At 56.6% G+C, this 24,068-nt stretch overlaps 2 protein-coding genes across 4 annotated transcripts in view; both read right to left on the reverse strand.

The window, feature by feature from the left end:
- Positions 1 to 868: 868 nt before the first annotated feature.
- Positions 869 to 9,953, reverse strand: CASQ1 (calsequestrin 1). Its single transcript, XM_039246433.1, has 11 exons — positions 9,355 to 9,953; positions 7,712 to 7,796; positions 6,771 to 6,871; positions 6,540 to 6,651; positions 6,155 to 6,228; positions 5,674 to 5,804; positions 4,600 to 4,645; positions 4,139 to 4,193; positions 3,863 to 3,963; positions 2,550 to 2,624; positions 869 to 1,448 (listed from the first exon to the last, which is right to left on the reverse strand). Exons 1-11 carry the CDS (start codon positions 9,634 to 9,636, stop codon positions 1,308 to 1,310), a joined length of 1,203 nt encoding a protein of 400 aa, XP_039102364.1. The 5' UTR covers positions 9,637 to 9,953; the 3' UTR covers positions 869 to 1,307.
- Positions 9,954 to 12,967: 3,014 nt separating this feature from the next.
- The window catches only part of ATP1A4 (ATPase Na+/K+ transporting subunit alpha 4), a 30,000-nt gene continuing 18,899 nt past the window's right edge, over positions 12,968 to 24,068 (reverse strand). Inside the window, exons 13-22 of one of the 3 annotated variants that reach the window (XM_039246428.1) lie at positions 23,292 to 23,431; positions 22,823 to 22,973; positions 22,148 to 22,316; positions 20,713 to 20,867; positions 20,437 to 20,560; positions 18,800 to 18,945; positions 15,952 to 16,082; positions 15,744 to 15,845; positions 13,489 to 13,580; positions 12,968 to 13,241 (exon numbers count right to left, since the gene is read on the reverse strand). In XM_039246428.1, coding sequence (XP_039102359.1) covers positions 13,213 to 13,241; positions 13,489 to 13,580; positions 15,744 to 15,845; positions 15,952 to 16,082; positions 18,800 to 18,945; positions 20,437 to 20,560; positions 20,713 to 20,867; positions 22,148 to 22,316; positions 22,823 to 22,973; positions 23,292 to 23,431 — 1,239 coding nt within the window. In that variant the 3' untranslated portion in view covers positions 12,968 to 13,212. Of the gene's footprint in view, positions 13,242 to 13,488; positions 13,581 to 13,705; positions 15,260 to 15,743; positions 15,846 to 15,951; positions 16,083 to 18,799; positions 18,946 to 20,436; positions 20,561 to 20,712; positions 20,868 to 22,147; positions 22,317 to 22,822; positions 22,974 to 23,291; positions 23,432 to 24,068 lie in introns of those variants that run through there. The other 2 variants (XM_039246430.1, XM_039246429.1) reach the window with 2 other exon arrangements.

The raw sequence follows: 24,068 nt of genomic DNA on the forward strand, positions 1-24,068 counted from the left end.
CAAACTGCCTCCACAACCGGCCATGCCCACGCATCCTCACGGCCACCGCTTGAACGTCCACCTCTGCTGTGTCTCTGGTCTGTTCTGTGCCCCCCACATGATAACCACGTTCTGCCAGTGCTTTTCAGGTTTCCCTCTGACTGCAGCGTCCTTGGCCCCGTCCAACCCCACTCTTTATCGAAGGTCTAGAAAATGCTCACTCTATGAAGACATCAGAGCCCCCTGTGACCTCTCTCTTCTGAGCCCTCCTGTTCATTTGTTCCTTCTTTCAACCGACATTTGTTAAGGACCACGTTTTGGGCGCCAGGCCCTGTGGGCACGGGGGAAAAGGAGCCCCCAGTCCAGTGGGGAAGACAGACATGTAAGTAAAGATCTAAGCTACGTGGAACTGAGTGAGGACTGGAGGAGCGTGGAGAGTGCGCAGTATGACCCCCAGAGGAGAGAAGCGCAGGAGGGGCCGCCTCCGGGAAGGCCTCACCAGGGAGGTGTTATTTGGGCTCAGTCCTGACATTCAAATAAGGGCTGCAGGGAGGGCGCTATCAAGCAGCACGTAATCACTTAATTACTTATTGCTTTGTATTTCTCTTCAGTTGTTTAGTTGCTCCTCTCGACTTCCCAAGGAGGCTAATCAGCTCACGAGCAGGGGCAGGCCCGGCACTCTGTGTTCTCCGGGAGCCTGCGAGCCGCGCGGAGGCAAAGCCTGTGGACTTGTAGCAGATAGATAATCCACTCTTGTCTGGGATGACTGCCTGGAGGGAGCCCCCCCTTCTATCACAGGGCCCTCACACCTAACCCCCCCCCCCACCCATGTGCCCCATCCTCCGGCTTCCCCCTCCTGCCGCGGGGGGAGGCCTCAGCAGACACCGGCTCATGCTGCCCCAGATCCTTTATTGAGGCCTCTCATTTGACCCAAATACGTTAAGAAGAGGTCGCTGAGAGCCAGCCCCAAACACAGGGCCCGCCCTTCCTCCTGGCCGGGACGGGCCAGTCAGGAGGATGTAGGGTTTGAGAGTGTGGGGAAGAGTGTGTGCAGACGGAGGGAACCGAGGAGGAAAGAATCACGGGGAGGATGTACCGAATGAGGGAAGAAACGAATGGTGGCCACAGGGCCACCGTGGGACGGGAAACGGGTCAGCTGAGGTGACCGGGCTGGCGCGTGGGGGAAGAGGGGCTTGGCACTCAGCCGGCGGACCCCGGCGCGCCCCAGGGCAGAGAGTGACCCGGTGTCCCTGGAGGTGCCCGGGGGGGCGGGGAGAGGACGGGGGAGGCAGAGGGAGATCACAAGGAGGAGAGCGGGCGGGCTGGGACTAGTCGTCGTCATCATCGTCCTCTTCGTCGTCGTCCTCTGTGTTGATCTCGCCTTCCAGCACGTCCTCCAGCCAGTCCTCCAGCTCCTCAGCGGAAGGCAGGTCCTCCTCATCGTCCATCTCCATCCACACGCTGTCCGCCTGCGGGCGAGGCACACACAGGGCCCTCGAGCTAAGCCCCACTCAGGCCTTCAGACCCGTCCGCCCACTCACCAGGCTCCCTGCGCCCCTGCATCCTCTGCCCTTTCCCTGCACCTGTGATGGCCGAGGGGAGCTGTCCAGGTGAAGGTCTGGGCTGGGACGGTGACGGAGAAGGTGGCTTGGCTGGGAGAGCTTCTCCCTCAGCCTCTCTAACACGCCTGTCCTGCCCTTGATGTGGGGCCACTGGTGGCTCCTTGTGGCCAGAGAGCAGAGCCAGCAGCCCTTCAGATCAAGGCTTTCCTAACCTGCTTTTCCAGCACCATCTGCAGAAACCTCCTGACTCTCAAGCCATTAAAAAGAAAGAAAAAGAAAAAAAAAGACCTCCCTTTCCAGAACCTGATATTCATTTTCCTACGTCTGACCTTTAGCACTAACTTTTGCATCGGTCTGGGGCTGACTCCACATAACCTCCGTGTGGGGGACTCATATAGGTTGTCCAGGCTCCACTTTAAATGCCACTCCTTTGAAAGCCTTCTCTCGGATTCTCTCCAGCAGAGCTAGCTTTGATTTCTGTGCCTCCCTAGCATTTTATGGGCTCTTTATGCTAGAGTTTACAAGATCCGGCAGCGTAGTTAACAGAACACCTGTGTCTCCGGTCAGACTAACGATTGTATTAACGCAAAGACTGTGGCTTTACTCAGTTCACCTCTGCAGACACGACTGAGGCACCTGCCACGAGGAACGAGAAGATTGCTGCCCTCAAAGAGCCTGGAGCCGGCTGGGAGGGGCAGACGTAATACACAAAGAGCCACAGAGAAGTCACGTTCTCAACGCCAAGTGGGCTCTGGGAGTGCGGAGGAGGGGAGGGACTCCAATGGGGGGTCTGAGCATACTTCATGGAGAAGACAGGATGTGACCCGGGCCCTGGGGGTGCCAAGCCAGTTCTAACAGCAGCGTGTTCAGGGCCAGAGCCTCCCCCATTTCCCCCAGCCATGAACCCAGTGGCATCTCATTCCTCTGGGCAGGGTTCAATGCCCAGTCAGCAGAGCAGGGGGTGCGAGCTGGGCTGGGAGGCAGAGTCGGGGAGGGGAGCAGACTCACATCAGTAACATTGACGACTCCTATTTGCGGGGCCGACAAGTCAATGTCAAATGTCTTCTCCCAGTATGGCACCAGCTGTGAAGAGAGCACGTGTGGCCACTTAGCAGAGTCTAGGGATGCATGAGGCCAGGAGGGTGGGTGCGGGGGTCTGCCCAGGGGAAGAGGAAGGTCCCTGTGAACCCATGTGGATGGGGGACAGGTCCAGCTGTAGGGTTAAAGGGAAGGAGTGGTGGTAAGCAGCGACAGGTAAAAATCCCAAAGGGAAAGAAAGTGTCAGGAGGGTGGGCTGAAGATTGGCCTTTCCTTTCTGAGGAAAACTGCATAGGAAACCCCTGCTTCCTGATCCTGGATCCGCTACTGCGTGACCTGTGACTTTGGGCAAGTCACTTCTCAATGACCCTCAGCTTCTATATCTCTAAACTGAGGTCATTATCCCTGGTAATTGCCAACGTTCCTCACATTTCCATTCATTCGCTCTTTCAACAATGAGTAGTACTAGGGGCACGCCTGCGTGGCTCTGTCGGTTAAGTGTCGGGCTTTGGCTCAGGTCATGATCTCACGGTTCGTGGGTTTGAGCTCTGCTTGGGCTCTGTGCTGACAGTTCAGAGCCTGGAGCCTGCTTCAGATTCTGTGTCTCCCTTTCTCTCTGCCCCTCCCCTGCCCCTCTCAAAAATAAACAAACATTGGGGTGCCTGGGTGGCTCAGTTGCCTAAGCATCTGACTTCAGCTCAGGTCATGATCTCATGGTTCATGAGTTTGAGCCCCGCGTCAGGCTCTGTGCTGACAGCTCAGAGCCTTGAGCCCGCTTCAGATTCTGTGTCTCCCTCTCTCTCTCTGCCCCTCCCTTGCTCGCAATCTGTCTCTCAAAAATAAATAATGTCAAAATAAAAAATAAGTAAATAAACATTAAAAATTTTTTTAAATATGTTTACAAAACAAACAAACGGTGAGAGCTAGGTGTGGGGGATCCGGCTGGGCACAAAGCTGGGATCCCTGTGCTTTGACTCTGTGGTTGTGTAGACTCATCTGCAGGATTAGGGTGCCCCCCCAAAACTCTGGGTGTTTGTAGGAGGAGTCAGCCCTGGGCACACGAGCTACCCGCCTCGCCTCTGCTCTGGGAGTCGGGTGCTATGTTCTGTGCGATTCGCTTCCCATCCTGCTTTTCAGGGCGTCTGCAGTGCCCTTGAGCCTGCACCAGACATAACCTCCCCAGGTCCTCGGGGCAGGAGTTGGGGCCGGGACCCTGAAGGAAGCTCCTCTCAGAAAGTGCCGCTGTGGGCTGGTCCCTGCCTCCGGAGAGTCAAGCCCCTTACCAGCGGGAAGTCATCGGGGTCGATCCAGATGATGCTAAGGTCAGGGTTGTCCGTGTTATCTTGAGCCACAGCCTTGAGCGTCTCCAAGAACTCGTAGCCATCTTGCGGGGAACATAGGCACAAAGTGTTAGGTGGGGCAGAGGAGACGGGGACACAGAGGCGGCAGGTGTCCTGATGGCCCCCCACCGCCTGCCCCTGCACATGGATCCCCAGGAATACCGCCCATGTCCCCCTCTCACCGGTGCCCCCCCATCCAACCCTGCGTTCCTCCCTCACCAGGATCAGCTTCCTCTGCGAAGGCCACAATGTGAATTCCGTCCATATCGTCTTCCTGTTAGGGGGAGGGGGGCTTAGCTGTACTCCCCGAAGTTAGGGAGCCAGACACACCCTACATCTTCCTTGAACCTGAGTTTTATGGAAATCCAGCTTCTGGATCAGGTACGTCCTTGTGGTGGTGGCCCTGTCCCAAGTGACATGGCTGGCTTCAGCTCCAGGGCCCCCACACCCCTGCTAGCAAACCTTTTTTAGCCCCAGATCTCGGGGCTCCTCCCCTGTTTTCTTTAACAGCTTTTGTGGGTCTCCCAATTCATGGCACACTCTTCAGAACAAAACCCTCCAAACTCTGCCGGGGCATCGATTTCCTGCCAGCAAGAGCAAGCACGGGACACAATAGGCTGGGGATGCTCCTAGGATTGAGTGCTCCCCCAGGGGCCCAGCCCCATCCAGGGGACACTCACCCAGGTTTCATACATGCTCTCGGGCTTCAGCTTCCTCAGGGTGGATCTAGAAGAGACAGTCACTACTCAGTGGGCGAGAAGGATGCCCTCCCCGATGGCCCTTGCCGCGGAGGCTGCCTCTGGGTCAAGCCTAGGGCACAGGCAGCTTGTAGCCCGGAACAAAGCCATCTGGCCAAATCTGAGCTCTGGGCACCAGGCCCGGATCTGATCATTGCCCGCTTAAAGCAGGTGGGAGAGCCGAGAGCAGGCCAGCGGCCTGAAGAGAGCCTCTGGGAGCACAGTAGGGCCTGGGCATCTGGGCATCACTCGTTCACTGAGAGCCGAGGGCCTCAGAAGTTTCAGCACCGTGCTGGGTGCCACATAGATGGGGCTGGGAGAAGCTGACCGGCCCGGCCCCGATGGAGGGGACCAGGGTCTAGTGGGGAGAGTGAGAGTTGGTGGTGTTTACACTGACGTGTGGGTATTTCCAGTTGTGGGGTGCAGGCAGGGTCTCCCCACCTCAGCACTGCTGACCTTTGGGGCTGGACAATTCTGTTGTGGGGGGGGGGGCCGTCCTGGGGACATTGGAGATGTCAGCAGTGGCACTCTCCTCAGCCGAAAATGTCTCCCACATCGCCAGCTGTCCCCTGGAGGGTGGAATCCTCCCCGCTTGGCCAGTCCCCCCACCCCTGTCCAGAGACACAGGGACCCAGTAACGATGAGGAAGCACGGAGGCTGGATCTGGGTTAGAATCCCATTCTGACACCCACTACCTGTTGAGTGTGTTTGCCTGAGGTTGTTGAAAGGATTAACTCTAATAATAGGGACAGAAAGCCCCTCGGGGGCCCTGGCAGACCACAGACCGTGAGCACCAGTCACAGTCAACATCACAGTGAACGGAACGCGGCTGTGCAGCATCAGTGTGTAGGGCTCCGGGCTAGAGAGGGTGTGAAATACTGTGGAACCCAGCCGGTGTGTGGGTGGGCACTGGTACTCAGAGGGCATTCATCCCCCAGCGAGCGAGACCAGCTTCCTGGCTGGCTGAGACCCCCCCAGCCCACCTCACAGAGGGGTGTGCCGCTCCCCGCTCCCCACCTCCTGTGCTCCTCCACGAAGCTGACAATCTCCTCTTCGCTGTTGGGCTTGTCTGGGATGGTCACGGGCTCTTCCATGAAGGCCTCATAGAAATCGATCTCGTTCAGCTTCAGGGTCAGCTTCTTTGCCACCTTTGGGGGAGGGGGCGGAGGGGAGTGGAGCAGGGGATGTGGGTCACGGGGAGAGGTGGTGTCACGGTATCCCGGGGACCGTATCTTAGGAAGGGAGTTAGACAGCCTGGGTCCTTGTCACTGCCACCGTGACAAGGGACAAGCGTCTCAACTGCTCTGGGCTTTGGCTGAGTGCTAGAGGGGTGGCTTAGAGAATCTCAAATCTTTGGGGCCCACTCGTGAGAGAGGCCTGAGGTGGGGGTGGGGTGAGGAGTGTCCTGTGTAGGGAGGGACCATAGGCTCTGGGAGAGAGGTCTGAAGGGCAGCTGTGGAGAGTGAGGGGGTACCCCATATGGGGGGAGGAGGAGGACCTTGCTGTCGAAGGTGGCGAAGAAGGGGATGTAGGGGTGAAACTCCTCCGCAGCATCCTCGTAGGCCTTGTAATCTGCGGGAGTAACTCGGAGTCAGTCTCTGTGGGGGCAAGGGTCTGCCAGGGACCCATGTTCCCTCTGTTTCTCCCCAAGGCTCCTTTGGCCAGAGGGGTTCATTCTGAGACCCACCCCTTAAGTCCCCTGAGAGCAGCTGAACTTTAGTGGGGAAGGTGGGGTGCTGGGGGTGCCCATCTGGGCACCCCCAGGGCAGGTGGGTCAGAGAGAGGAGGGCGTAGAGATGTGGAAAGAGCAGGCTGAGTGGGGGTGAGGGGGACGGGCAAAATGGGGGTCCAAGGAGGCACAGCGGCGTCTGGGAGTTACCCACGCTCTGAATCTTTGTTCTTGAAGTAGCCAATGAGCTTGATCTCGTCTTCGATGTTCTCAAATGCCTGCAGCTCTCGTTCGCCCTCAATCAGTTCCACGGGGTCCTCTAGGACCTGGGGGGGCGGGGCCAGGGAAGGAGAGAGTGAGTTCTCTCCTCGCTGGAAGGAGCCAGACCTCAGCTGGCCTCGGTCAGGATGGGTGTGAAGGCCATTAGGTCAAGGTGAATCCTCACATCAAGTAGAAACTCCACCAGGGTGTCAGCAGACAACTCGCCGTCGTACTCGATGACTTCATCTCCCTTGAACACGTAGATGCTGTCCTCTTCCGTGAGTCCTAGTGAGCCAGAGCCAGAGCAGAGCCGGGCCGCCGGGCTGCCCACAGGTCCAGGGCCCGCCCCGGCGCCCCTGGAGCCCACATCCTCCATTCTCCCTTCCCCCGCCCCATGGCCCCCCTTTCACACCCCACAGCCCTGGGATCTGTGTCTGTGACTCTAGCCCAGGCATCTCCAGGGCTCCCAGGGGCTCTCCGGGAGAAAGTGGGATCAGCGGGGGGGTGGGGGGGTGTTAAGGGGACACAGGGAGACATGGAGTCTAGCAAGGTGTCTCCCCTTTTCTGGCTGCCATAACTAGAGACAGATGCCCCTTCACCTCCTCGGAGGCCTCTGGCCGCTCGCTCCCGGTCCAGCCCTCTAACCCACTGCTATTACTGACCAGATGACTTCATTACTAACCGCCCTCCCCAGCCACACCCGGAGCCCAGTTCAGGCCTGTGCTGCTCCCTGGTGGCTGGCGTATAACCCTGGGGGGGACCCACTCTGGACACAGGGGTGTGACTGGGCGTCTCCAGCCTCACTGGTGGTGTTCCCTGACATCCCTTTCCCCCAGCACCCAGCCCTGATTTTTAGGTGAGTATAAAGGCCACCCCCACGTCTTCCTGTGATTGCAGCCTGAGTCTCCATAAGGAATAAAGGAGATGCTAGAACCCCAGCGATAATCGTCCCAATTTCAGTCTTTTCTCCCCTCCCACCCCCTACCCTGTTCTGAGTAGGCACCATGGGGCCCTTGGCCTAGGCAAGGGCTGCCCTCGAAGTCCCTGGCCTGGGCCTCCCCTCCCCGTCCCACACTCCAGGCCTCCCCTGTCCCACACGCTGCCTCGCCCCTGCAGATCCCTTACCTAGTTTCTTGGCCACTGCGGCATCCTTCTCAGAGTCCACAAGCCCGAAGCCGACGCCCTTGTCCTCCAGGACTTGAGCCGCTAACTGGAGGGAACGTAGGGTTAAAGTCAGTTCCAGGCTCCCGTTCCCATCTCACGCTTCCCCGGGGGCGGCCTTTGGGGTGCGGGGAATGGAAGAGTTGCCCTTGGTGCTGCGCGGGGCTCCAGGGTCTCCCATGTGCCCTGCAAGCCCGCCCCTTTGGCCTGTGGTCCAGCACTGACCCCTGGACACTGATTGCTCGAGTAGGTGCGCTTCCGATACTGCACTTTAGGGCATGTGCGGGGTCCTTCCTGCCCCCTTTGGGGCTGAGCCCTGCCCTCCATCCTGATTTAAGGCCGGGCTCAGTGTGGGGCGACATTAGAAGTCCCTGAGTCACCCCCACCGGGGAGAGCTGTGGAAGGCAGGAGGTGTGTGTGGGGGGTCTGGTCATGTCACGAGGAGTGGGGGAGAAGCCAGAGAGTCCTGGTGGCCACCGCTTGTCACCTTCAGAGGCAGAGACTCGAGCAGGCACTAGAGGGGACACAGGTGGGGTGCTCCTCCCCCTCTTTACTCCGGCCCTTGGCTCCCACAGGACCCTGCCCGCTCGGCCTCCTGGCTAGACCCTAACGGCCCTGATGCTAACGGACCCTGGCGCCCGGATGCTCAGGAGGACGGGGAGGGAGGCTGCTGGCAGGCGGATGGTCAGAGACGCTGAGCACTCAGGATAAAAATACTCAGGGCGTTCGTCAGACGGCAGGTTCTAGCAGCCACAGGGACACACACACATACACACACACACACACACACACACACACACACACACGCAGGAGCCTGCGGTCCTAGCTCCGGGTGGGCTGAGGCTGGTCCGTGCTGCCAGGCTAGGGCAGGGGCCGCAGAAGCTTGGGTAAGAAGCCATGCTTGTGCAAGGATGGGGAGTGTGTGTGACCCTCATGTCCCCATGTCCCCAAACACAGGCTTCTTCTCTGGTTCTGGAGTCCCCTTGGGGGTGAGAGGAATGGTCCCACGAGGAGAAGCCGGGGAAGGTGTTCTGCAAGAACTTCCCAACCAGGGCGTCCAGCCTGGCCCAGTCAGGGCAGGGGAGGAGACTTAGGAGAGGGAGCGAGGGAGAGGGACTGAGGCCACAGTGGTCTCTATGAGCCCCCCTCACCCCGGGCCATGAAGTAGATGCTGTGCAAATAAGATGTGAACAGCATTTAAAATTCATGCCGAGTGGGTCTCCTTGGGGTGCGGTCCCCACAGTGTGCAGAGGGGCACGGTCCAGCTGGGAAACTAGATTGGGGCCACGGTGCCCCACAGTGTGGCTCTTCCCCTTGCCTCTGAAAAGTGTCCCGTTCTCTTTTTGAGCTCCCCTTCCAAGGACACCCGGTCCTGGCCAAACCCAGTGCCACCAGCCTCTGGCAGCGCGGAGGTGAGGTCTCCCTGCAGCCCCTCCGTCCCACGATGGCCTGACTGGGTGGAACTTTGGGTTCCAAGCCTCCCTTCGCATGCGGCTAAGGCCACATGCTCCTAGTGTCTGTGGCTGCACTGCCCCTCGCCCCCTGCGTCCCCCTCAGTGGGTGTGTGCACTCGCCGGCCAGGGCTTGCAGAGCCGCCCCCCACTCACCTCCAGGATCAGCTCTTCCATCTCAAACTGTCTCTGTGAGGCCTTGTCATCCTCGGGGGGCTCATGGTAGAGCAGCGCCAGCACCTCGTACTTCTTGAACACGTTCTTGTAATTCTTGGCGTTGACATTGACCACACGGTCCACACCGTCGTATTCAGGGAACTCCAGCCCATCCTCCCCCTGCACCCCCAGCCTGGGGGTCCCTAGCACCAGCAGCAGCAGCAGCAAGGCCAGCCGCAGCCCGGGCACGGCTCGGGCCCGCATCCTGTCTGCGGCGCGCATGGACGGAGTGGGGCCTGGGTCGGGAGGGCTTTCCTGGTCCAGCAGAGGACGGTCGGGGCAGGGAGGGGCCCTGGGTGCCGAATCCCGAGTTAGGGGCTCCCGGTGGGGGCGGGGAGGGGAAGGGCCCAGAGCGGCGGACAGAGGACACTGCTGGGTCCTGGACAAACTGCCGACAGAGCCAAGAGTGAAAGGGTCAGGAGGAGGGATAGGCGCAGGGGGCGGGGAGGGAACCGGAGCCGGGGCCTTTAGTTGGCAACCCTCAGCCCCCACCTGGTCCCGTCTAAATATGTCTCCCGGATTGGCAGGAGAGAGGATAACCTTCTGAGGCCAGGGCAGCTCCATGAGAGCCCAGGCCCTCCCACTTCCTACACCTCACCCCGCCCCCCAGGCTCCCAGAGCCCCTCCCCCGCCCCCTTCCCCGCCGTCCAGGGCTCCTCAGCAAGGTCCCCTCTCCGGCCTAGAAGCTCATCGCCATATTAAGAAAGGAAAAAAGCCTGAGCTAAAAATAAGACCAGATGAGTTGGAGGTAAATGATGCTGGCCTGGGGGAAGGGAGGTGCGGGGTAACTAGGGAGCGCCCGGGGAGGGCAAGGGTACTCAGACTGGGAGAAACGGGTGGAGAGGTGGGATTCTGGGGCAGAGAGTAAATTCACGGATACAGAACAAAAGGGGCACAAATGCTGGATCGCCTCCCGTCTGAAAACCTGGGAAGCCCCTCTGGGCGAGGTCTGTTTCCTCGATCCTGCAGAGGAGGGAGGAGGGGGCCGTAAAAAGCAAGCTGGGCTGCAGGAAGAGACCCCTTGCACTTCCCTTTAAAGAGCCGGGCCCAGGGATGAGGTCATTCTCTGAATAAAAGATGGAGCCTCGCTCAGGACTGGCCACCTGGCTCGGCCCCAGCCAGTTTCCTGTGCTTCACTCAACACTCGCAAGTCGGGGCGCAGGGGAAGGAGGGGCAAGGAGCTCTGGCTCAGGGCTTCCCTGCAGAGGTGCAATGGAGGGGGTTCTCTCTGATCTTGCTGAAGCTCTGCCCTCCCATCAAAGGGTTCTTTGGGGCACGGTGGGGAGGGAGGCTTCCCCAGGCTGGAGGACTCTGCATTCTTACAAACAGGACTAGGTGTAAACACCAAGGGAAAGGTTAACTCCGGGGAAACCTGAAGAGGTGAGAGCTCAGCTCCACCCCCAGCCAAGGACGCGGATTTATTCTGCGCACCTGAGAGCTGGTGGGAGGAGGGACTCTAACTTCCTGCACCCCAGCCTGGGGGCGATACAGGAGCTGGGCTCTGGGCTGCTAAGAAGGAAGGACCCTCTACTCGGGCCCGCCAGGGCTCTTACCATGCACAGGTAAACTGAGGCACGAGAGAGCCCATGGAAGAGGCTCGATCAAAGTCGGAAGCCCTCCACCCCCACCCTGAGCTATCTCTGACTCTGGAGAGACAGGGTTTATTTTGCACTCAGGCAGGGGCATGAAATGATGTTAGACGAATAACTTTTCCCCCTCCCGTGGGGTGGACCTTGCACTGCTAAGCAAGGAAGGCCACAGAAAATCTCAAGAATGTGGCGGGAGTGGGTCCAAGAGGGACAGCTGTCCCTGGACAGGAGAGGCCAGAGCTAACCTGAGCAGGGCCGGTTGGATAAGGGGCCTCAGCACGTTTCTCCTGGCCTCACAGGAGGGCCACGGACAGCCCCACAGCCAGAGGGAGGGCCGGGACTCTCCCCTGCATGTTGGGGGAGGGGAGACCCAGCAACCTGGCCCTGTCCCCCAGGACGCTGACCCGTGGCCTCCCCCAAGGATGTGAGATGGGGTGAAAAGTGACCTTGGCCTTGCAGCTCCCAGACCTTCTCTCACCGCATTCCCATTCCCAGCCCTTGGCTCTCCAGGCCCACCGAGTCCTTCCCAACAGCTGCACCCTCCCCTCCTACTCCCTGCACACTCTCCCTGCTGCGGTTCCCTACTTTCTGCTCCTCTGAGCCCCTGCCTTCAGGCCCTTGGACTTGTAAGCCTCAGCCGCTGGTATCAAATGACCCTGAGTTGGGGCCTCTGTATTTTTAACCCACCAGACACCCGAGGCTCCTGCTACTGAAACTCGAGGAGCTGGCCCCTCGGTGCTCCCCGTCCTCCCTCAGCCCCCACGCCCTGGCCCCTCCATTCTCCAGGTCTGGTTCAGCCCCGTCAGCAGCAGGGAAGGACCCCAGGCTGGTGTGGCCCTGTCCCTAGGGGACCTGGTCCTGGAGGGGGGAGGCTGACAGTGGGAGAGACCTCTTAGGGGACGAGTGGCTGGTGACCCCTTACAGTGGCTCTCTCTTGGCCAGCCCACAGCCTCTCATTCTCTAGAACCATCCTCGGACCTTCCTCCCTCACTCTTTTTTTTTTTTTTTTTTTTTTTGGTCCTTGTATATTTTTGGCCCAGCCCGCACTGGGGCACTAAGTCTGTGAGTGGCTAAGACCACTGGGTTTGGAATCAGACAGACCTTGGTTTCCACATCTAAGAAACGGGGTGGCCGATAAGAATCTGTTTGTTGTGTGAACTCATGGATGGGGAGTGTCCCACTGCCCGGCACGTGCGCCGTCACTTAACACATAAGCTTTGTTTCTGGTGACAGTCTACGATTTCCCCCAGCTTTCCTCAGCATTTTTCTCAGCCCTGCGGGCTTTAGGGGCACAGCCTGTGAAGACGTGTGACAATGGGCTGACCCTACAGGGTGAAGCTCAGGGAGCAACAGCCAGCAAGGGGGTGAAGAGGGAGGCGGAGCCGCGTCCGAAGGAGACCCTGCGACCAGCGAGGAGTAGCCTGTGGTAGACCAGGGTTTGGGGAATGTCTATCACCCTGTGCAGAGTCTGGGGTGCGAGGGGCAAGGGTGCCTCACCTAAAGTCAAGGCTCCGGGGATCCAGAATGGCGGGAGAGCTGGGCGCGGAGGGTGGACCGTCAGCCCTTCCCCAGGGAAAGGCACGCACCCTCCTCGTGTGATGCTCCCCACGTCCTGTCTGCACCTCAGGCTCTTCATTGACTTAGTAAGGTCTTTCCTAGCACGAAAACTCCATGATGGGTCCACCAGCCAGCCGGGCCGTGGCTGCCGTGGGCCCCACTCTAGGCCGTGGCTCTGCTGTTTCTCCCTCACCTGCACCTGTGTCTCTGATCCTTCACTTGTCCCGGCCTTGTTTCGCTTCAGGTGTTCAGACTTGGAGTTGGGGGCTAGCCCTCCAGGCGCAGGGGTGCTTGAGTTAAACCCCTTCCCACCTCTACTTGGTCCCTGAGAGACTGCCCTTCGGGGCTCCCGGGGAGACGTTGGGAGACCCCCTCTCTCCGGAAGCCAGGGGACACATCCAGCCAGGTGAGGGCCATTGCAAACATTTACTCTCTAGACTGGCTGCTGGCTCACAGGACAGAGCCTTTCCGCTGGGCCTCCCTTCCCCCACCTGGTCTCCCAGCCCCGGGTCCTCGGTCCAGCCCAGGCCAGCCTGCCCATACCATCTTTGCCCCACTCGCGCCCTCTCAGATGTGCCGAGCTCGTCACCCCAAACCCCCACCCGGCCCCGGGACACCCGTCATGCGAAGCTCTTCTCTCCCTCTGCCGAGTTCAGTAGTAGGTCTCTCTCTCCAGCCAGCCTGTGGAAGACAGGAGACCAGAGTGAACTGGGGACGGTGGAGGGGAGGTCCCAGGCGGGGGGGGGGGGGGGGGGGGGGGGGGGCGTGAGGCAGAAGGGAGCAAGGTCAAGGTGGGAGGCAGGCAGCACTTGCCCCGGGGCAGTGGGGGGCTGGGGAGGAAGGCAAGGGGCCCCGCAGGAACAGGGCAGGATGGGAGAGCCGGTGAGGAGGCCGGTGGCCACTGAGAGCGGGGCACGGGGAGCCTCACCGCCAGGATGGTGTCGGATGGTGAGCTTTCGGATTTCATCGTAGATAAATATAATGATGCTGTAGGGAGTGGCGCAGAGCCACCAGGCTATCCTGTCAGTGGGGCAATGAGAGAGGGGCCAGCGGAAGCAGGTGCAGGGGACAGCGCGCAGAACCAAGTGTCCCGTTGTGTGCAGGGTTGAGTAGTGGAGCCCTACCCCCCAGAGTCTAGTGGGGGAGGGAGGAGACAGAAACACAAGAAGCCACTGATAACGCAACACGATACATGCCATGTTAGAGGTGCACGCTCTAACGTGCATGCCCCTGGCTTCTGTGGGTCCCTCAGGAAGATCCCTGTCGCCTCGCAGGCAGTCTGAGCCTTGCACCCACACAGGGCAGGTTGTCCGAGCAGGATGGGCCTGCCTGAGACTAGACCTGTGGGGGTATTTCACCAAGGGATGGATATACGTGTCCATATCGCAAACATGGGAAAGCTTTTCTGCCTGTTGACCCTCTTCTGTAATGAGAGGCCAGGGAGAGAGACTCTGGGGAGTAGTCAGATCAGAACCACGTTTGTTCCCTTGGGTGACAGGTAGGTGGCCTCGACCAGTGCCGTCTCATAGAAATATACTGCGAGCCACCTTGAGAGGTCATGTTTTCCAGTAGCCACAGGAAAATAAGTAAAAAGAAACGAGGACAAGTAATTCTAACGGTAGGTTTTATTTCACCCAGTATATCCAAAGTATCATCATTTCAACATGGAACCAACATAAACATTATTAAGGAGCTATTTTTCTTCTTTTTTATCCTAAGTCTTTGGGGTACCAGGAGCACTTTACACTGACAGCACATCGCTCGTCATCTGACGATTTTCAAAATGTAGCCCAACCCAAACAGGAAAGGTGTATTGAGTAGAACAATCTCTGACAGCACTTGAGTTTTTAACTCTACATCAGCTAGATAAAATGGCGGGTTCGGTTTGTCAGTCTCTCACTAGCCATACCTCAAGAGCCTTCTAGCGAGTGAAGAAAGCATGACGGCTGCCATATTGGCCACCGCAGGCATTGGCCAGGGCTCACTGCACACGTGCACACGCAGTCACACACACCAGCCAGCCACTCACTCAACAGCAACTGCCACGTGTCTGCTCTGTGTCCGTGCAGGTACTGGGGGAATAAAAACGATGACAAGATGGCCCTTGATCTCCAGGCGCTCAGGTGATCAGGGGAAAGAAGATAGAAAGATGTACAATGTAAATACAGTGGTAGGTGATGTGTTTTATGGTCGGGGAAGGCATAGAATGTTTGGGATCATGGTTAATGCTCAACTGCACCTACTATGACTTGCGTGTTGACGTTAATGGCAACAATAATAGAGAACAAAGCTACTGAGGACAAAGCTCCCGCCACGGCCCAAGCAGCCATGCTCGGTGCATAATACTCATTTCTTCATGTAATCCTCACAATACTCTGCCAGGTATGTATTACTGAGACTCTACAGGTAAAGCTGAGCCTCAGACTGGCTACATACCATCCAGCACAACGCACAGTAGAATTGGAATTCGAACCCGTGCCCATCTGTATTTAAGGGCAGTGCCAATGTCTTTTATTAAACATTAATGGAGCACCTACAGTGTACAAAGCAGTGTGTAAAACACTGCAAAGGACAGAAAGGTGAGCAGAGTGTGTGAATTCGTAGCAGATGAGTGGGAAGAACACACCCTACATCATTAACAGCAGCCCCTGCAGGCGGGGCAATGGGAGTGGGTGGTGGCGCAGGTTGGCTTTCTTTCCCTATAAAATTCAAAATAGAATGTTTTTGTAACAAGCACATACTAATATGAAAAACAAAATAAACCAAGACACAAAGGCATGGGCCTGTTTGGAACAAAACAAGGTACCGGACAGTAAGAACTTCAGTATGCTCACAAACGGTGCTTGCCACGAATTAGCCACACCTAGATTAGGCTATTTTTATGCTTACTTCCCCTCTGAGCAATTTGTATCCTTGAGCAGCTATACCACACATCACCATAAAAAAGACGCCCCTCTGTTGATTGCCAGTAAGTCTGCTCAATTTGCATGTCTCCTGGGTTGCTGTCACTTGACACTGTCCCTGACCCTCACATCACGGAGGGTAGCCCCGTCCATCCAGGCGGCCCCCAGCTCCGTGCTTCCCTTTCCAACACACCACTTTCCGTCCCAGGCTCTCCCTGTGTTGGGGACTGCCCCTCCACACCCCCCCCCCCCGCCAGCTTGCGTCCCTTCCTTTACTCACTTGAGTGGGTACATCCTCAGGGCCATGTCCATGCCTGGAGTGTAGGACAGAAACGCAGCCAGGAATGTCTCCTCCATGATACCAAATATTAGGATTTTGTTTCTGGGAAGAGAGGTCGGAGGGTGTGCCGGAGAAAAGGGAGGGAGGGGTAGGGGGAGCCAGCTCCCTGTGTGCAGCTGTGACAGGGTGGGGGTCAGGGGACACTCACTTCATGCCCTGCTGGAAGACCGAGTTACGGCGGGTCTTGCAGATGATGAGGTCGGCCCACTGCACGACCACGATGCTGACGAAGAAGGCTGTGTGGCACGTGTACTCCAACACCTTCCGCTGCTCGTAGGTCTGGGGGCGGACAGAGTGGGGGGCGGGCATTGTCAGAAGGGACGTGGGTGCACCTCAGGGCCTCTCCTGCCGTCCTGGACCCCAAGGCCGGGTCAGGCCTTCAGGACCCCACGCTTTACACCATCTCATCACAACTGTTCATGCTGGGTTGTGAGTTAGTTGTTCACATGCTTTCCTGACCCACTGAGAACAACTCAAGGGCAAGCAGCTGTCTCACTGAGCTCCAAGCACCCTCCCAAGCTTAGTTCCGTGAGTGGCACGTGGTGCGGATCGGGAATCTCCACATTAGAATGAGAGGGGTGCTGTGAGGGGGAGGCAGACCCCCATAGCGGAGTTAGAGGAAATGGCTCAGAAAGGAAGGTGGGGCCGAGGGCATCTGACTGCAGAGACGGGAATGCCCGAATGGGTGGCCCCAGGGAGGAGGCGATCACTCCTCCAGTCGTTCTTTCTCGCCCTCATATTTCCCACATAAAGAACGTAAATCTAGCAGGGAAGACAAACAGGCTGGCCGTGTCAGCCTCATAGTGCGTTATAAGAGGGGTCATTGAGGACCATGAGAACATGGAAGAGGGGTATCTAAGTTAGACTGGAGAAGAAGCTTGTGCCTGAAAGATGAAAACAGCATGTTTATAATGAACTTGTAGATGATATCAAGAATTTGCAAATACGTAGGACTGAACAACAGCGAGGTGCTACGTGCCAAACCTCGGGGGATGTGGTCAGAGTGGTACCTGGAGGGAGAGATCGAGCCTGAAATGATCAGAAAACATTGTATGGAAATGATTGGAAATTGATGAGCCAAGCGCTGCACCAGGAATGTGTCCAGCGGGCACACTTGTGACGTCAGGGCACATGGCCTCATCTTGTAGGCGGTCATCTGCCACCACCCCCGGGCTCTGTGGCCGCCAGCAGATCTTAGCTCTGACTCACTGCCTAACACCGCTCCCATCCTGGTTTCTGGGGATTCAAATATCTGTGTGGATGATCATTCCACTGCCACGGTCTCAACACCTCCCCCCGCCCCCCAACTCCATCTCCAGCAGGGTTTGCCCTCCACTCCCCACCTGGGCCCTGGGCCCCCAGGAGCAGACTCCAGATCCTGTCCTTCCCAACAGCTTGTTTCTCTGTGATTTCAATTTCCAGCATCTCTTTTGTTCTGACTGCCACTCTGATCTTTCCATCTCCCCCACTCCAGTGTCTCAATCCCAACACTTCCTGGATTCTACTCGGTCTTAAAATCCATTGACCCAGTATGTTACATATTCTGTTATTATCTGTCTCCCCTCCTGCCCCTAACTAGAACATAAGCTCCCCAAGAGCAATAACTTGACTGTATTTGTTCACTACCCTACCCTCAGAGCCAATACAGGTTCTGGTGCATAGGAGATGCTTAATGAATGGTGACCATTAGGTGAGAGGCATTTAGAAGGTAAGGAACTCTTGCTTCTAGCGGCCTGTGCAACCCTTCCTGGGTGGGCTGCTCAGTGTGTGATTATCAGAAGATCACAGCAGTGGAAGAGGCATGGACTCTCCTTTATGAAGTTTATTCCTCGGGGCAGTTGTTCTCAACCCCTTGTGCAATGCCTCAAGACGTCTTTGGTGTAATGTGATGTTACCTCAAATTAATTTTAATTACCTTTAATTTATAAATAAATGTATGTTAAGCTGCATCTTGGCAGCGAGGAGATGGTATCAAGATATAAAACGAACAAAGGCTGGAGTTGAGGGTTGAGGGGACGCTGACCATGACTTTGGGCATCATTGCCCCCCCCCCAGAGTGATGTTGGCTGCTGGGAACACTGACATCTGATGGCCTTGTGGGACTTAGCTAGAGGAAGCCAAGTGCGTTCAGTGGGCACCTTGCCAATGACCACGATTCTAGTACACTTTCGAGAAACCTACAATTAGCGGTGGTCTGGAGGCATCATGGTGAAGGAGGAAGGTGCTGGATAGGGGTCCAGGTGGAGCTCCCGCTTAGCTCTTCTAGGGGCATGCTGCGGGACGTTGTGCAAGGCGGAGAATCCTTCCAGACTCTGCTTCCTCACTTACCGAGGGATGATAATAGACTATATGTCCTCTATCGACTTTGTGTCCTCTGTGGTCCTATGATTCCAGCAATAATTGGTGTCACATCTCCTACTGTCTTAGAAATTGGGACAGGAGTGTTCACGGGCAGAAAAAAAGCATACTCACTAAAATTCTCAAACACATCGTGTTGGCTAGAGGGCTGCAGCTGGGACCTCATTCGTCTTGGGTTTTAGGAAAGCCTACTACACAGAGGCATCCTCTGGGTTTAAAAGCTTAGAAAGGTGAGAAAGGGGGAGACAAAGCAAATAGGTTTTCAGACTTGAAATCCTATTGTTTGAACTCCCTCAGAGGGAGGGAGCGAACAGGGAGAGAAGAGCCAGAATTTATGTCTGGGCCAATGATGGTTAGAACCTGGAAAAACAGAAATCAGCCTCCAAAAGTTGATCTGATGAAGAAGAACTCCAGGACCGAGGAAGCTAAAAGATCCAGGAAGGCACAGACAGATGACAGCCAGCAGGAACGAATGGAAATGAAGCCATAATGTCAAGTCTTCACTTGAAGGACATTTGCCCTTGTGACTGGAGATGGAGGTCAAGTAGGACTGGAGATGAGGCATCACCTCTATCTGTCTGGTGCCTCCCTTCTCTACTCTCACTGGTCAGCATCGAGGGCCGAACCCCTCAACTCACCCACTGCTGTCCGTAGCTGTCCTCCAGATCATTGAAGAATTGGTTTTCCCAGTTGATACGGATTCCCAGCAGATCAGTAGGTCTGAAACCATTCTCAGCCAGGATCACGAAGTAGGTGAAGAATCCAGCCAGAGCCTGGATCATCCCTATGAATGACAGAATCACAGGACAGGAGAATCTGCTTCAGAGAAGGACTTCAAGAGGCAGACCATGGAAAGGGTGGTGGCCGGGACTGACTCCTAGCAGGGTCGGTGTGTGTCTGAGCTTCTAACGCTGAAGATGCTTGCCATCGGTGACCTGATCCCATCATCTACCTAGGGCCTGTGTCCAAGCCCTGACATTTGTCTTTAGGCTCTAACCCAGAGCCATCTTTGAGTTGTTTAATCTTTTTTTTTTTTTTTTAACTTTTTATTTCTGCGAGAGGGAGAGAGACAGCGTGAGCAGGGGAGGGTCAGAGAGAGAGGGAGACACAGAATCCAAAACAGCCTCCAGGCTCTGAGATGGCTGTCAGCACAGAGCCCAACGTGGGGCTCGAACCCACAAACCGGGAGATCATGACCTGAGCCAAAGTCAGACACCTAACTGACTGAGCCACCCAGGCACCCCTGAGTCATATAATCTTAAAACAGGAAGGAACTTGGAGGAGATTTACTCCCTCTTTCCACTGAGTGAGCCCTGGACTCCTCACTCTCCACTTCCCCTCACGTGTGGACCCTCATCAGGTCCTATGCTCTCTTCATGCCTCTCCTGTCTGCCCCTTGCCTGTCCCTGAGTCAACACCTCCATTCCCCAAGCCTGGCCATGGCATAGAGGATGTCAGTGTTTGCCTACCGGCCTTAGGGCTGCCCACGGAGTCCCTGTGGACATGGATCCTCACCACAATGATAAACCATTATTTACCTTCCATTGGGGAAAACAGGCACAAAAAAGATTTTTCCAACCTTATCTAGGGTCACACGGGAACTAAGTGGTGAAATTGGGACTCAAACCTAAGTTTAGCTCCTGAATCTGTGCTTCTTCTGTGTTTCCTCCTCTCGATCTCCCACGTCCCCTGTCTCTTCCCTGCTCATCCCTCGCCTGCTCCCTGAAAAACTGCACAGGCAAGTCCACAGCAAAGACTTCTAACGGCTCTCAAACATCCTTCAAGGCTGGCTCCAGGATTCATGCTACCTGTGTCTACAGCCCTATTGTCTCTATCACTTCTTTCTCAGGAGTAAGTGCTCCCCCAAACTGGTTAATCACTCTTCAGCTGGCAGACATGTGCGATTCCCCGACCCTGACCCCCTCAGCTGACTGTACACCTGCCATCTTCAAATAGCAGGTATGGGTCCTGTTTCCTACACAAGATCCAACTGACTGTCCTCCTGACTCATGAGCCCCCTGCTCTGTTCTCCTTAGCATGTTCATGTTCACTGTTCAGCACTTGGAAAGGTGCCATCATTTTATGTATGTCCCTTCTCAGCTAGACTCTGAAGTCAAGGGCAGATCAGAGATCAGTGGCTCTTTGTGTTCCCAGGGCCCAGCACAGTCTGTTGTCAGGAAAGCATCTCCTTGACTTCCAAATGGAGCGAACTCTAACGGCCCGGTGGGTGCAGCCACTCCCCAGTCTCCCCCCTCCCCCATTCCTCTGGCCGCACCAATCTGTCCGTAGGCCATGCTGATGAGACGGTGGTTCACCAGGTTATCAGTCTTTGGGTTCCGCGGGACCCTCTTCATGATGTCACTTTCAGCTGACTCGTAAGCCAAGGAGATGGCCGGGACCTGGAGGGCAGGAAAGACAAAGGACACAAAGTTCAGGAGGAAACTCACAAGTCACTCGAGCGAGCTCTGTCCCTCCCCCTGAACACAGGCTTTTCCTGCCCCCAGTCCATCTCACAGGAATTCCGCGAGCCAGGTTCCCAGCTGCGCCTCACCATGTCTGTGCCCAGGTCGATGCAGAGGATGGTTATGGTGCCCAGAGGCAGGGGGATGCTGAGGATGATGAAGAGCAGGAAGGGGGTGATTTCGGGGATGTTGCTGGTCAGGGTGTATGCGATGGATTTCTTCAGGTTGTCAAAGATGAGGCGGCCTGGTGGGGGGATGACCACCTTTCCGTGAGAAGCGCAGAGAGGACACCGCCCACAGGCCAGCTCCTGGGTGGAGAACACTGCAAAGCAGCGCAACAGCCCAGGAAAGGGTCCGGGGGTCCTAGACCTCAGCCCAGTCCTCACTCCCAGCCTTGCTCCTGAATTACGTCACCCTTCCTTAGAGCCGAGCTTGACCGGTGAGCCATGCCGGGGTGTTCCTTGTTCTCGGATCCAGCAGAGCTAACGGCACCTGATCTCTGAGGGTGAAGGAGGGCTGGGCCTGGCAGATACTTAGCGGCATCTGAGAACGCCAGTGTGGAAGCCGTTAGAAGTTTAAGGCTCATGTGGAAAGAGCCAGGACTTGGGATCCAATCCCATTTTCTGCCACAGTAGCTGCTGCCTTGTGGGGTGGCTTGAGTCCTCCCCTGATGACCCTTTCAAAAGCTGTAACCCCTCTCTGCACCCCCTGCTTTATTTCCCCAGCCCCACCGCACTTCTCTCCTTGTAATATATGATGCAATTTATGCAATTTATTTACTATCTGTCTTGCTCCACTAGAAATTAAGGAATTTGTGTCTTTTTGTTTCCCACTGTTGTGTCCCAGAATCTAGAATGGAGCCTGGCACATAGTTGGGGCTCAAGAAATGTATTAAGTTGAATGGATACCAAATACTGAGCAAAGCGTCCGGACCATAGTAGGTCTCAGTAAAGCGGGGACTGTTATTATTATGTGGACTGTCACAGGTGTCAGTACGATGGCTGGAGGCAGAAAGCAGGGAGCCTGGGAAGCAGAATTCTGGGGCTTTCCTGCTAACTGGTGGGAGTGGTCTTCAGAATCCTCGGGAAAGAGGGCACTTATTTGGCTCTTGCCATCAGTTCCTAGATCAGGCCCCAGCTGATCTCCATGCGTGAGCATCATTCAGGCAACAGGTTCCTGGGGAGCCCCCGAGATTGTGGCGTATGGAGTGGTCCCAGGTCTGGCCACATTCTGGAACCTGCTGCAGACCCACTTGAACATGCTTGAGAGAGCAGAGATGGTACTATGCTAGAGCAGAGCCCGGGCTCCTTAGCAAGCCCGCACTTCCCTTCAATCTCATGAAAAAGGGCTCCTGATAGTGATGCTCTAAGTGCAGCCAAATCCAACAGAGTTCTGTCTTACGTTGATTTTTCCCCATCTGTACAGGCTCGTGGGGGTTGAATGATGGGCTAAGGGGATGAGAGCAATGCATATGCCAGCTCCCACCCAAGGTCACCCGAGTGGACGGGCACCCTCTCCACTCACCCTCCTCCACGCCCGTGACGATGGAGGCGAAGTTGTCATCCAGCAGGATCATGTCGGCAGCCTGCTTCGACACGTCGGAGCCCGAGATGCCCATGGCAATGCCGATGTCAGCCTTCTTCAGCGCGGGGGAGTCGTTCACGCCGTCCCCCGTCACCGCCACAATGGCCCCCTGGACGAAGCACAGCGGGACTGAAATCATCACTGGCACACATCTGGACCCGCCCCAAAGGTCACTCTGATCCCATCATCCCTTGTTTCTTTTTTTTTTTTTAATTTTCTTATTTATTTCTAGGAGAGAGAGAGAGAGACAGCGTGAGCAGAGGAGGGTCAGAGAGAGAGGGAGATGCAGACTCTGAAACAGGTTCCAGGCTCTGAGCTGGCAGTCAGCACAGAGCCCGACGCGGGGCTCGAACCCACGAACCGTGAGATCATGACCTAAGCGAAAGTCGGTCGCTTAACCGACTAAGCCACCCAGGCGCCCCTATCATCCCTTGTTTCTAAAGGTCCTGGAGCCTGGCCCTTCACTATCCTGCTCTGGAGACGTGAAAACTCTCAGGGGGCCCCAGTGGATGCCCGTCTCAGGGCTCAAGACAGGGTGCCCTTCAGAGTCTCTCCCTAGCCCGAGGAGTTTGGAGCTGGGCTGGGCTGGCGACCCCGGCCCCCTGTCACCCTCACCAGCCTCTGACAGCCCTCCACGATGATGAGCTTCTGCTGCGGGGACGTCCGCGCGAACACGATCTCCGTGTGGTTCTTGAGGATCTCGTCCAGCTGCTCCGATGTCATGTCCTTCAGGTCTGAGCCGTGCACCACGATGGCCTCAGCTCCCCTGAGGGAGAGGGGTCCAAAAGCCAGTTCAGAGTGCCCAGGGTTCGCGTGTCCCCAGCTGCCCGCCATCCCCAGGTGGACACGCCGCGCCCTTCCCCGCTTCCCGCTCGCCCCTCCCTTTGCTCTGCGTCCCTCTGCCCTCTTCTTCTGCAAACTCACTGCTGCAGTCATGTGGTCATTGTCCTACTACCTTTTACTTTGCAATCAGTAAACCCCGTACATCCTACCTACCGCACGAGCCTTCAAGAACCTTAGAGAGTGGGGCAGACCGAGGATGGAGGGAAAAAAACGGCAGATCTGAGTTCTTTAGGGGCCCCACCTGGGGTTGATACTGCTGTTGATGGGGACCTTGAACTGGGTGGCCATGTCCTCTGCTGTTTCGGTGCCTTCAGAGATGATGCCCACACCTTTGGCTATGGCCTTGGCTGTAATGGGATGGTCCCCTGTTACCATAATCACCTGTGTTGGGGAGGGAAGGAAGAGGAGCAGAATCATCCTCAGAGAGTTCTGGATGCTTTGCCTTTCTCCCCACGACCTAACAGGTCACCGCCTTCATCCCACAGGCGAGTTAGTAGCTCAGCCCCAAGGACTTGCGGTGCTGTGCCTTCACCCCCTGGGACTGGGTCAGGAGCACTGGACCAGAAAACTCCGAACAGTTTGGGCTCAGGGTTTCTCAGGAATAAACTGGGGATTTGGGCACATTACTCTATTCAGAATTTCACTGGATTTGCTCCAGAAGCTAGCCGGCTTCTTTAAGCTCAAAAGACAAACACCTACACAGAGAACAAATGGTAATAAAGGAACGTCTGGAATGATCCGTCTGCCCCAGCAAAACACCACATAGGCCCAGGTGCACGCTGATCCCCACTCTTCCTCTCTCTGCCTCTTTCTTCATAGCACGCCCCCTCACCGGGTCCAGCCCTTCACGGGCGCCTGGGACCAGCCCCAGCCCTGTCCCCTTCCCTCCCCAAAGGTCTGGCGCCTGAGCTGTCTGGCATTCTGTTCCTTCTGTATGTCAGCACTTAGCCTCCTCCCCAGGGGGAGTGCCCGCCTCTCTGCGTGGGACCGAGAGCTCTGCGGGGGAGGGCCGTGTCCG

This window comes from Hyaena hyaena, unplaced genomic scaffold (genome assembly GCF_003009895.1).
Source record: "Hyaena hyaena isolate Hyena2069 unplaced genomic scaffold, ASM300989v1 scaffold_281, whole genome shotgun sequence".
NCBI classification, from domain to species: Eukaryota; Metazoa; Chordata; class Mammalia; order Carnivora; family Hyaenidae; genus Hyaena; species Hyaena hyaena.